Source organism: Myxine glutinosa, chromosome 6 (assembly GCF_964187855.1).
Source record: "Myxine glutinosa chromosome 6, kmMyxGlut1.1, whole genome shotgun sequence".
Lineage (NCBI taxonomy): Eukaryota > Metazoa > Chordata > Myxini > Myxiniformes > Myxinidae > Myxine > Myxine glutinosa.
The window spans coordinates 160,769,567-160,782,022 of NC_136266.1; the positions used below are offsets into that span (position 1 = coordinate 160,769,567).

The following is a 12,456-nucleotide window of genomic DNA, read 5'->3' on the forward strand; positions in this document are numbered from 1 at the left end:
CACATGTAGAGACTCCCTACAGAATGAAGGATCACCTACTTAACATGCTGGTGTGATCACCTTTCTTTGTCTTGACTTATTCTGCACATTTAGATAATTAAACCAAGGCACCAAATTAAATAACAAAACACTGATCAGCAATGAATTAGTCAAGATCCACATCAAGTGTGAGCTCATTAAACCAAATGACTTCAAGTTACTAAAAAATATGTTTGCATCGATTTATTGTGAACAGCATCGGTATTTTCGTCAAGTGCCCAGGTATTCGAATTTATTAACAATTTTTTTTTTTGTATACAACATCGAGGCTCGTGAAAGAGCTAACATCAATCACAAAAAAAAATGGACACACAAAACATACAATAAGGGGAGCGGGATACAAGATGGCGAGAGAGAGGAAGCACACAAGTACAACAGCAGAGAACAAGGACATCGGAAGATCTGTGGGAGGGAGAGGGCTTGGGGGCAGGAGGTGTGGGAAGGTGGGGGGGTGAATTTGAATTTCAGGATTCCAGAACTTCCAGGATTTGAATTAACGGGGGTCGAAGAGATCAAGGTTTTGGATGGGGGAGGATAAGAGATGGTGGTGAACAGCTGTTTTAAAGACCTGGAGGGAGGAGTGGGATTGAAGAGAGTGAGGGAATTTGTTCCAGAGGCGGAAGTCAAGGAATGAAGCAGTGAAGGTAAGCAGAGAGTTCACCTTCTTGAAGGAGTGAAGGTGAGTTCCACATTCTCACCATTTGTCGTTGCAGGCTCATGATTGTGACCTTTTCTCAAATCCAAATAATCTCTTTAGCCCATTCAGACTTTCAGAAAGGCACAAAGGCACACATTCAGAGTGAGACAAAAGTCCCCACAACATTTATTCGATGTGTCAATCTCATTCAGGTACGATGCAAAGGAAGATCGATCGGAAAGACAGGCAACAATGGCGGTACACACCCATTGGTGTACAGACTGAAGAGTAGAGGTGGCAATACACCACCTTGTGGAGCACCAGTATTCAAGATTGAAAACTTTTATAAACTACCATTCACCTTCACCTGCTGAGGGCGGTCTCGTAAAAAAAACTTTCCACCAAAAGTATGATATGGGGGTTCAGGCACAGGTCACTCAACACTTTCAGAAGGGTAAATGGCTGCATAGTGTTAAAAGGCTGACTAGAAATCGATAAATAACACACGGGCATAGGTTCCATTCTGGTCAAGGTGACTTGTGCTTGGATGAAGCAAACTGAGCCATGCATCTTCAACACCTCGTCTTGATTTGTATGCAAATTGTAAAGGATCCAAGTTCGGAGCTACATCTGATGTTATAAACTTCTCGATCAAATTTTCCATACATTTACACAGGATGGAGGTAAGGGCATCAGGTATATAATCATTGAGCTGCCTTGGGTGAACATTTTTTGGCTTAGGAATAATGAAGAACCTTTTCCAACAAATAGGAACACTATAAATATTTAAGAGTAAATGAAACATTACTAATAGTCTAGTAGGAAGACTAGGTCCCCCTGCACCCCCCGGAGATATACTTCTAATCAGTGTTTCTAGATTGGAAAAAATGTGTAGAAAATGACTAGCTATGGCCCCAAGCTGAAAAAATGTCCCACATACCATTTTTATGCAAATTACTGCTGCCATTATCAAAAAAACGATTTTTGACATATCTCAGCCAATATTGCAGATAATTGAAAAATGAAGGTGTCTAGACCCATGTTTTGAAGGGCATAGATCATGATAGAACTATTCATAACATGATTACATGTGTCTATGGTATACTAGTATGCATATTAATGCTGTAATTACAAAATAATCAGTTTTACAAATGATAAGGATACGTTAATACTGCAGATAACTTAACATGGTACATAAGGGGTCTAAACCCAGGTATTTTCAAGGTTAAATGTCAACAAGATGCTCCTGAGTCTTGCATAGGGGCGGGACATTGGCAGTAACATTGGTACCACTCAACTTTTCTTCCCACCATTGACTTTGTATTGCGAGAGATTTTCACTTGCTTATTTAAAGGTTTCTCACCCAGCCCACGTAAAATCTACCAACTCCTGCTGTTAACTCCCAAACATATTTTTTTATGTTATCCAATCACAGTGCAGAAATGACAGACTAGAGATCCAAATTAGTGCTGCTATAGCTGCCATTTTACATTTCCATCCATGTAACATGCGCGCTCGCGCGCTCGTATCAATTGGTAATGTCGCGCGCTCGTATCAATTGGTAACGTTGATGTTATTGAATACCTCAGTTGAAAGTTCAGTCTTCCATTCCATCTGTGTGTTGTTCTTGGTATTCATCCTCCAATCTAGCCAGGTAAGATGCTAACTATAATGTTACTCACACTCTTGACTTCAGTTTCTGCATGAAATCATAAACAGGCAGAATAACAGCTGAGCCAGCTAGCACCATGTTAGCTAACGTTAAAGCTAGCCTCATCTATGTACAGTATGTTCCTAATGTCGGTGTAACTTAAACTTTTGTTAATGCCAAACATGAGACATATCTGTTGACTTCTGTATATGAATTGAACCAGAAAGAGGCACGACAGCTGAGCTAGCTACAGTAACTTAGCACAATGTTTCATTGGCCTAGATAGCTAACGTTAGTGTGGAAGAATTTAGATGTTTTAGCTATTAGCACTTTTGATGCCACTAAACATGGTTTAGTCAGCTAAAAAGTACCCTAGTGTAGAACATGACTCAGAACCTCTGTTACCTCACTGAAAACTCAGAGCCTCCTTTCACAGGCACTTTTAACATCATTCGTGATTTCTTATTTGTCATTTAACAGTGATGGTAGACATCGACAGCAAGCATGCCCAAAAGAAAACGGAGTGTAGAACCTGCAGCCCAAAGCTCTCCTCCTACATGCATCCTTCATGTACCATCCATGTCTGATCATGGGGATTTCACGCCCCTCCGTAAAATTAAAGGATCTGCTTCAGAAAAACTGCAACTGCTTCAAAAGATCCGGGATAGACGTCTCAACCAACCGCATGACTCCCCATGTCGTATGCAATCAGTATGTGATCAGATCCCGGCAACTCTTCCTGATGACCTAGAAAGAGTAGGATATCACAGCAAGTGTTATAAGCACTTTGTCCGCCACTTTCATCGTCTGGGAGATGATACAGAACCAGGGCCATCAACCTCATCATGGCATCACTCTCCTCGTAAACCAGGAGGTTCTGCTGAACCCATCTTCCCGCCAGAGTGTATATTTTGTGAGAAAGTTGAGACCAAAGATGCTCATCGCAATACTGAGAGGCCTACAACCTTCCCATCCTTTAAAAACAAAGAAAATGCATGGGAGCAAATCGAAACACGGGCTGAGAAAATGGGTCTCTATCGACTCCATCGAAAGGTGAAAAACAAAGACCTCTTTGCATGTGAGGCCAAACACCATCCGTCATGTTTTAAAGCTTTCCGCACAGCATTCTACAACTATGAGCGTGCGATTCACAGAGCCGAAGCACCAAAGGAGCAGGCTTGCATGTCAGCCGCCCATGAAAAGGCATTCAACTCAGTACTGGAACACATTCAAACCCAGGTCATCCAGCAGAATAAAGTTCTACAGCTTTCTTCCTTGCGCTTGCTCTATGTCGAGGAACTGAAACTGAATGGATATGAGAACTCAAATTATCGGTCAGAGAAACTACTGAAACGCCTACAGAATGACCCAATCAAGGAGCATATCCACTTCACGAAGGTTGATCATGACAAATGTGATGTCATTTCTTTCTGGCTTGTGCACAGCTCAAACATAACAGTTTCCAATGCTCTCGCACGAGCATTCACACTCGGAAGCACAAACAAGAACCAAAATGTTGCCCTCCAACTTCGCCAGGGTATTCTACAGGCTTTCAGGCCAAGCAGCACTTTCTGTTCTCCACTGACAGTTACCATCCTGAGTCAATCAAAGCGCAGGAAAGGCTGAGGCGGGGCAGCTCAGAGAAGATCATTCTGGCTGGACCAGCAACCAGGAAGCCATATGACTTCAAAATGTTCCTTGCAAATGACGACAACAAAAAGCAGATGTGCCAGCTTCTTCTGAAAGTGTGGAGTGGACAAGAGGCAGCTACCAGGCTGGAGAGAACAGAGATGGCTGTGCTGATCGTGGAGGGGAAGGCCCACCAACTTGCCTCAACGAATGGCAAGGTAAAATTGAAAGCCCTTCGTGAATGGCGATTCAATTTGTAATTTTTCCTGAAAAAAAGGTGATTACCTGTGATGTTTGTCTAGATCTGAAACTGGCAGTGACTGGTGATTGAAATGCGGTGCCTTTTTGTGTTTCAGGTCGAGGTACGTGAACTCCCCACGATCTACAGCAACCAGGAAGAGACTGATACCAGGGTGGTTCTGTACCTCCATCATGCTGCTACCATCGGATACAAGAACGCTGTAGTCAGAACACCGGACACAGACATCCTCCTGATCCTGCTCCACCATGCCCACAACATCAAGCTGACGGTGTACCTGGATACAGGGTCAGGGAAGCATCGCCAACTTGTCAACGTCTCTGAGCTGGCAGAATCCCTGGGAGAGGACTACTGTGCCACTCTCCTGGGGTACTATGTGTTCAGCGGAGAAGACTGCACCAGTGCCTTCAAAGGGAAGGGAAAAGTCGGGCCCTTGAAAAAGCTGGAGAAGAATCCCAGGTTTCACAGGGCATTCGGTGAACTGGGTGACAACTGGGATGCCAACCCTGAGGTGGAGAGGCAGTTAGAAAAATTCACCTGTGTGATGTACGGCCAGAGTCGCGAGTCATCAGTGGACATTGTCCGTGCCAAGCTGCTACGAAAAATGGTGGGAGAGGACAAGACCCTCACATCCAAGTCCAAGGTTGATCTGGCTCGCCTTCCTCCATGCCAGTCTGCCCTGAAGCCGCACATCCAGCGTGTGAACCACCGCGTAGCATTGTACAAAAGAGCCGATCAACCTATCATCGAAAAGCCAAAACCTTATGAGGAGCAAGGATGGATAAGGACTGATGAAGGACTGTTGAAACCAATGTGGTCCAGTGGTCCCATCCTACCAACCTCACTGGTGGATCTTCTGAACACAGGAGAGCACGAAGAGGAGGAGGAAGAGGAAGGAGAAGAAGAGTTTGACTCTGACGATTTCGATGAAAATGATGATGACTGACTCAGTGTAGAATCACTAATGCTAATGATGTTTATCTAAAACAAGCAAGAGAAGAGTGGTCACATTGAGTGCTAGGACTATTTTGACAGTTGTAATATTTAGAAAAATAAAACTTTGTGTTAACGTCTGTGTAGACGGACCTTAATATGAGTCTATTATTTCGTAAAACTGTGATTATTTTGTAAATAAAGCACTAATTAGCATACTAGTATACCATAGACACATGTAATCATGTTATGAATAGTTCTATCATGATCTATGCCCTTCAAAACATGGGTCTAGACACCTTCATTTTTCAATTATCTGCAATATTGGCTGAGATATGTCAAAAATCGTTTTTTTGATAATGGCAGCAGTAATTTGCATAAAAATGGTATGTGGGACATTTTTTCAGCTTGGGGCCATAGCTAGTCATTTTCTACACATTTTTTCCAATCTAGAAACACTGATTAGAAGTATATCTCCGGGGGGTGCAGGGGGACCTAGTCTTCCTACTAGACTATAAGTTCTAAGACATTTATTTGTAAGAAAAAAAAAAAAACGATTTCAACTATTTCTTGGACATGCATTTACCGATCTTGTAACTTGTGTTATGGATTCGTCACTTCCGTTGTTGTGGTTTTCATCCACTGTAAACATTTTTGATTCCATGTACTATTATTGTTGTCGTTTAAGGGAAATAGAGATTACTATTTTCAAAAGGTAAAAAAGTTAATGTTTTAAATGAAACCGGAACCGGACGACGACGAAGAGGAAGAGGAGGAAGAGAAGGCGGAGCGATTGAGTCGGACAAGAAGCCGAGCTGCTTCAAGGTCCTGAGCGAACGTTGGCGAACGAGGGTCACGTGTGAACTTTGGGTTTCCTGGGAAAGGGATTCCTGTGACAGCATTGTTATCACTGTGACAGATAAACCTGCGTAACAGGTTTTGCGGTTGATTCCGAAGAGACTCATCGGAGTGCCGTTACGCCACGAGAACGGGCCGTCGGCCATTTTTACCTCGCGCAGGATTTGCGCTTCGCTCAAGGTTTTTCACCTCGCTTCAACCATTTTCACCGCATTCAGACGTTAATCTGGTGTGTGTGTGTGTAACGTGGCTTTTGAGTGGGAAATCTGCGGTTCGCCGATTGGGAGCCGTGGAATGTCCATACCCGAGGGTGTGATTTCCCAGTCGCCTTGAGGGCACATTTGCGCAGCTTTGGCAGCGTGACTGTGACTGTCATCCGAACGGGATTCTGGTCTCAATTAGACATCGTTCTGACGATCACTGGAGCGGATCGACTTTGGCTTGATGCCGGAATAGAGACATTTGGAATGTTGTTCTTTTCGCTCACTTGGAGCACAGTGAGTTATATTGTACGAACCTGATGGTACCATCATAGGAAATATATATTGGTTGTACAATTGATTACTATTGTTGTTGTACTGTTATTCTTGTGTGATCTTACTACAATACTTGTTTGTTGGTAACAATTGGTGTGGTTTCACCATTGATCTTTGACATACAGAATAACATCTTTCTGCCGTGACTCCTCTCGGGGGCTCGGAGGTACACCGTGACCGGGGTTTGGGGAGGAGCACGTAACACTTGGCAAACAGAAAATGAATGATGGCTTACTGAAGGAATAAAATAAAATGAATGAATGAAAATGGTAAAATGAATGTGCATCATTTTTTTTTGAGGTCAGATCCAAGATGGCTGACTGGCGGCCATTTGGTTACTTACATGTCCCCAACAATTTTCAACGAGAAATAACTATGTAGAAAAGTGCACATGCTTGCTGCAAATGTTTACATCATTTCCAAGACTAATATCTGATTTTCTGTGAATTTGTTTCAGGCTTTTGAAATTGAGCTGCCTCTTGGAGGAGGCAAAGGATCAAACAAGCGCATCACATACACCAACCCATATCCATTAGCAAAAACTTTCCACCTGAACTGCAACCGCCCCGATCTCCTGCAATTCAAGGACGATTATTTCCAGGTCATCTATTTTTCTCCAGCTCTCACTTCGTCACAATGTATTTGGTTTCTGTTATCAGAGCTTTTAATTCACTCACCAGTTAGTATCCAGCAATTTGAATATGGTCTTATGTGTTCAATGCTCGCCGATTTTAATGATCAATCAATGGAATTTCTGATGTAATGCTTTTCAATGTTTTCTCAAAGCACTTTACGAAGAAAGAAAGGGTAAGAAGAAGAAAAATAAGTAAGACTAGAACAGCACTCTTCGACATCGGGGGTCGACTGATATGCCTCCATTCACGCAATTACATCATTATACATTCCTGTACCAAGTTTGACTTAGATAGCTTCAGCTGTTCTAAAGTAATCACACTTTTACCTGACATGACCCCTGACCTTTGACCTCTTGACCCCAAGATCTCAGTTCATGTTTACCTCATGATGCATATATGTGCTAAGTTTGATTAAAATCCCTTCAGTTGTTCTAAAGTTATCACATTTTTCCCTGACATGACCCCTGACCTTTGACCTCTTGACCCCAAAATCTCAGTTCATATTTACATCATGATGCATATATGTACTAAGTTTGATTAAAATCCCTTCAGTTGTTCTAAAGTTATCACATTTTTCCCTGACATGACCTCTGACCTTTGACCGCTTAATGCCATAATACAATCAGTTCATCTTTGCATCATATGTACTTACACCATGTTTGTTAAAAATCCCATCACTGGCTCATGTTGGCCCGGTAACATAATTTTTCTTAACATGACCTCTGAACTTTGGCCTCTTGACCCCAAAAATGAATTAGTTCATCTTTACCTTATTATACATACATGTACTAAGTTTGGCTTGGATTCCTTCACCCGTTCTCAAGTTATTGCAGGAACAAAAACCTATCACGGACGGATGGACACACAAACGGACAGACAGACAACCTGAAAACATAATGCCCCCGGCGACTTCCTCGGTGGGAGCATAAAAAAGCAAAAGGAAAAAGAAATTGGATTTCAAGAGAGATTTTAAAACCTTAAATGATAAGGCTCTGTGAAATTTCGTCTCCCATAGTTGAGGAGGATCTTTGAAAAATTATCCAATATCAAAATTTTTATCATTATAGTTATTGGAATAAACAAGAGATTGTCATTGTTAAACTAACGGATTTTTGTAGGTGAGCAATATGTGATTTAAATCAGAAATGCAATCGGGAGCTCGTGAAGTATATATTTTTTTTGTACACAAAAATTAAAGTTCATAGAGGAGATGAAACAACAGAGGGTAGCAGGTTAACAGATGTTACATCTGGTTACATCTGGTAGCAGGCTACATCGCACATGATTGGATGAGTGGCAGAAAGTAAAGAGCTCTGCATTTCGAATGTAAGAGAAGTTTGGTGATGGGGTTCACCTTAGGGTTTGCACTGCATATGGATTGAGGTTAGCCATGTTGGTTAGCACAGCATGCGGTTAACATTATGGTTAGGTGTGTGGTTTTAGGGGTTTTTTCTTTTCAATGTCGAGCCTTGTGGAGGACCAAGAACATAGGACTGATCAGAACGTAACAGAACAAAGGAACAGCAGAGAGCGGGGAAACACCAACACTAGGGTTGATGAACAAAATAGAGGGAGACTTGAAGAAATGAGGGATGTAGGTAAGAATGATGGGTGAGGGAGGACACAGGAGTGAACAACATGGATACAGGCACAAACTCTCAGGAAAGAAAAAATAGAAACTTGGAAAGAGGTGGTTTGGGGAGGGTAGATGTGGTAGAAAATATGATTGTGGATGGGAAATCGTGATCTGAGATGGTGGAGAACAACTGTCTTCAAGCCCCCACAAGTGAGGAAGAAAAGAGGAATGAATGAGTGGAGGTGAGCAGTGATTCTGGATTTTTGGAGTTTCTCCACAAGGGGGTTACTGGTGGATCACATACGTTCTTCAGAAACCTGGGGGAAAGGGGTGGAAAACCAGAAAGGAGGCGATACAATACAGAAACACCACTGACCTGTCTATGATGGGAAAGTGATAGGCACAGAGACTCAGCTTCATCACAGCACATTCCAATTGTCTTGAAGGTTTTGGCTTCCGCATCAAGCTGCATCAAGCTGAGCAAGGTGTGAGGTTGTAAGCTGAAAGAGAGCAGTATTCCATCTAGCTCCAGAGGAAGACTTTGTAGGTGGATAAAAGTTCACTTGTGCGAAGGAAAGACTTTGAGCGACAGAGGATGTCCAGTCGGTGACTGGCGTTTGGCAGCAAACTTAGTAATGTGGTTTGCTCAAGAAAGATCATAGTTGATAGTGAGGACAAAAAGTTTGAGTGACTTGAAATTCTTCAAGTGGATTGTTAATAAAGTAGATGTGAGGGATTTCCAGACGGTCTTTTTGGAGAGCGAGAGTGTGAGATTTGTCAGGATTGAAAGACATATTCCAAGTGTTTGCCCAGCTTGTGATTCCATCAAGGTCTGCACAGAGGGAAGAGGATGCTCCCTTGCCTATCCTAGCTGTTCCTTTTGTTGCTGATGACTCCACTCTCTGCCGCTCCATATCTCATCACTCAGATCAGCAATCTGCAGCCTCTTCACTCTCTGCACACCTGGATAAAATCACAAACTGGTCAAACAAGTGGAACATGTCTTTTAATCCTGACAAATCTCACACTCTCACTTTGTCTCTCAGTATTAATAGACCATCTGGACAACCCTCCCATCTACTTTCTGAACAATCTTCTTGAACAAGTTCTGTCACTCAAGCTTTTGGGTCTCACTATCTGCCATTGTTTCCTGGAAAAAAAACATTTCCAAGCTGGCCTCCAAAGCCAGTCGCTGCCTGGGTATCCTCCGTCATGCGAAGTCCTTCCTTGGCACACCTGAGCTCCTCACCACATACAAGGCTTTCATCCGCAGCTCAATGGAATACTGCTCTCCCCTCTGGGCTGGTGCTCTTGCCTCACACCTCGCTCGGCTTCACGCTGTTAAAAAGCAAAGCTTTCAGAATCTTTGGAATCTCCCATGATGAAGCTTATTCTGAGGGCCTTTCACTTACTCACCGCAGGCAGGTTGGTGATCTTTCTGTCTTCTACCGACTCCTCTCTGGCCTAGCTCCCCCAGCTCTCTCTGGGCTCTGTCCCCCAAAATATTCCTTCAGGTCGCACAAGATCTGCCAGCAACCATCTTCTGGTGAAACTGCCAAAATCAAGACCCTCTGATCACCTTCACTCCTTCATTCCTCTTTTCTCCCGCCTCTGGAACAAACTCCCACACTCTCTTCAATCCCTCTCCTCCCTCCAGGTCTTTAAAACAGCTGTTCACCACCATCTCACGTCTTCCCCCATCCAAAACCTTGAACTTTTCTACCCCCTTTAAAATACCCCAAATCCACATTTTCATCTCCAACTCTTTTCCTGATATTCCTGGTAGTGTCAATTTGTTTTATCCCATGCACCCCTTCCCTCCACCCCCCCCCCCCCCCCGCCCCACCCTGCGCCCACCGGCCCTCTCTCTTCCACAGATCTACCGACGTCCCTGTTCTCTACTGTTGTTGTGCTTGCATGCTTTCCTCTCCCCCCTCTTGTCTCCCGCTCTCTTTATTTATTGTATGTTTTTGGGTCTGTGCTTGTTCTCGTGTGTAATGTGTTAGCTCTTACACGAGCCTTGACTCTGTATACAAAAAAAACAACTGAAGGATGGGGGATATGTTATAGGGTGTAGTCATCAGTAAAAAGATAAATACAGGGTGTAGTCATCAGTAAAAAGATAAATACAGGGTGTAGTCATCAGCAAAAAGATAAATAGGATTTTCCAGGGAGTCAGAGGTTTGTGCTGCATTTGTGCTGAGGTTCGCCTTGTTCGTTAGTGCTGCAGTTATGATTAGATTTATGTTTTCTTTTTTAGACAGACAATAATTAAAGTTACTGCAGGGATCCTTACTATTTGTGCTGAGATGAGCCTTGGTAATTAGTATTGGAATTGATATATGTGTAATTGTTAGTGTCATATGAGTGCTCGAGTAAACATTCAGCTGTTTTGTTGATCTTTACAAGATTGTTGCCTTCGTTGCAGGTTGCAGGAGCCGAGACCTATACCATTGGACTACGCTTCGCTTCAAGTAGGGTCACCGGAACTGTCGACATACTAATCTTCGTCAATGACTCAGAAGATAAGAATGAAGAGACGTTTTGTGTGTGCACTCACTATGTCTAATCATACTTACTATGTTCTACCGTAACATAGGCAAGACAGGAAGTGAACATTCTCTGAGTGCAGATGGTGGCCCAATTGTCGATATTTCGTTCAGCAACACACGTCACAACCAAATTGCAGAGGTTATATTTTGCTGCTGGAAGGTGACAAATAGGGTTGTAAAAAAAAAAGCAATTATTTAACCATCCCCTTGTTTTTTGTTTTTTTTTGAAGGACTTTGAATCTGGAAAACTTTAGTGATGTTATTTGCAACACAAGTCATCACAATTTAGTTTTGTTGAACTGGGATATACAGTATGTCTTGAAATTTAATTGTTTTATTGTCTTTCTACGATGCAAGGTAAAGTTGTTAAAGTGAGTTTTCTTATTACAGAACAATTTCTGTTGATATCTTAATCCAAATGAATTTACTTTACCCTTAAGTCTTTTCAACTTTTGTAATCCGTGGAACAGTGATCATTTTTGTGAGTTCTAGCCTTGAACTATGATTTATTTACAAGAATGGACTTTTCAACCTTCACTTCTTCATTTCATTTAATGTTTATTTCTGACTAGTAGGGGCGACGCAGCACTGCCTTGGGAAGTGGGGCCGTTGAGGTGGTTCGGGGGGCGGGGGGAAGTGGTACCTGCCATTGCCCGGATGGGTGAGCTTTTCCTAAAAGTAGTTTCAGGACATGTTGGACATTGAAAAGCCATGGAGTTGGAAAAGCTATAGAGCTATGTATTGAAAAGCCTCATTGTGGTTACCTTTTGCATACAGGCCGGAGGCAGTACGACCCGACCCCACATCCCAATATACATTTATAGCAGCCTTTGGTGGTCTCTAAATGGATGTCAAGGCCAAAGTGTGGTTCCTGAAAACGTTGCCAGATTCCAAGTGCCGACACCCTATATTTGGGGACTCTGGGCACTATGGTTCAGCCATGAAGGAATAATGCACAAACAAACACACCGACACTTGAATATATTGAAATATATTTAATTCAATTAGCCAGATTTCATTTAAATTAGGTAGATGTCAATTAATATTTCATTTGAATTATCAATGACAACGATTAAAATAAAATATGCAATAATTAAGTCTTTATCTTATGTTGTCTAAGTCTAAGAATGTAAGAGAAATATGAGTGATTC

The 12,456-nt window shown here is 42.5% G+C and overlaps 2 protein-coding genes across 2 annotated transcripts in view; both read left to right on the top strand.

Annotated features, from left to right (window-relative positions):
- Nucleotides 1-11,871, top strand: part of NPHP4 (nephrocystin 4) — a 174,946-nt gene extending 163,075 nt beyond the window's left edge. The window contains exons 17-18 of the mRNA XM_078779516.1: nt 7,000-7,143; nt 11,182-11,871. Of these exons, the coding sequence (XP_078635642.1) occupies nt 7,000-7,143; nt 11,182-11,322 (285 nt within the window). The 3' untranslated portion in view covers nt 11,323-11,871. The remainder of the gene's footprint in view (nt 1-6,999; nt 7,144-11,181) is intronic.
- LOC144892689 (uncharacterized) lies at nt 3,934-5,306 on the top strand. Its single transcript, XM_078780827.1, has 2 exons — nt 3,934-4,174; nt 4,313-5,306. Exons 1-2 carry the CDS (start codon nt 4,019-4,021, stop codon nt 5,159-5,161), a joined length of 1,005 nt encoding a protein of 334 aa, XP_078636953.1. The 5' UTR covers nt 3,934-4,018; the 3' UTR covers nt 5,162-5,306.
- Nucleotides 11,872-12,456: the final 585 nt, after the last annotated feature.

Bases quoted from the DNA above. Each gene is read 5' to 3' on its own strand.
- LOC144892689 (XM_078780827.1), top strand. From the start codon at position 4,019: ATGTTCCTTGCAAATGACGACAACAAAAAGCAGATGTGCCAGCTTCTT. The intron at 4,175-4,312 runs GTAAAATTGAAA...TTTGTGTTTCAG, and splicing joins TTGCCTCAACGAATGGCAAG to GTCGAGGTACGTGAACTCCC.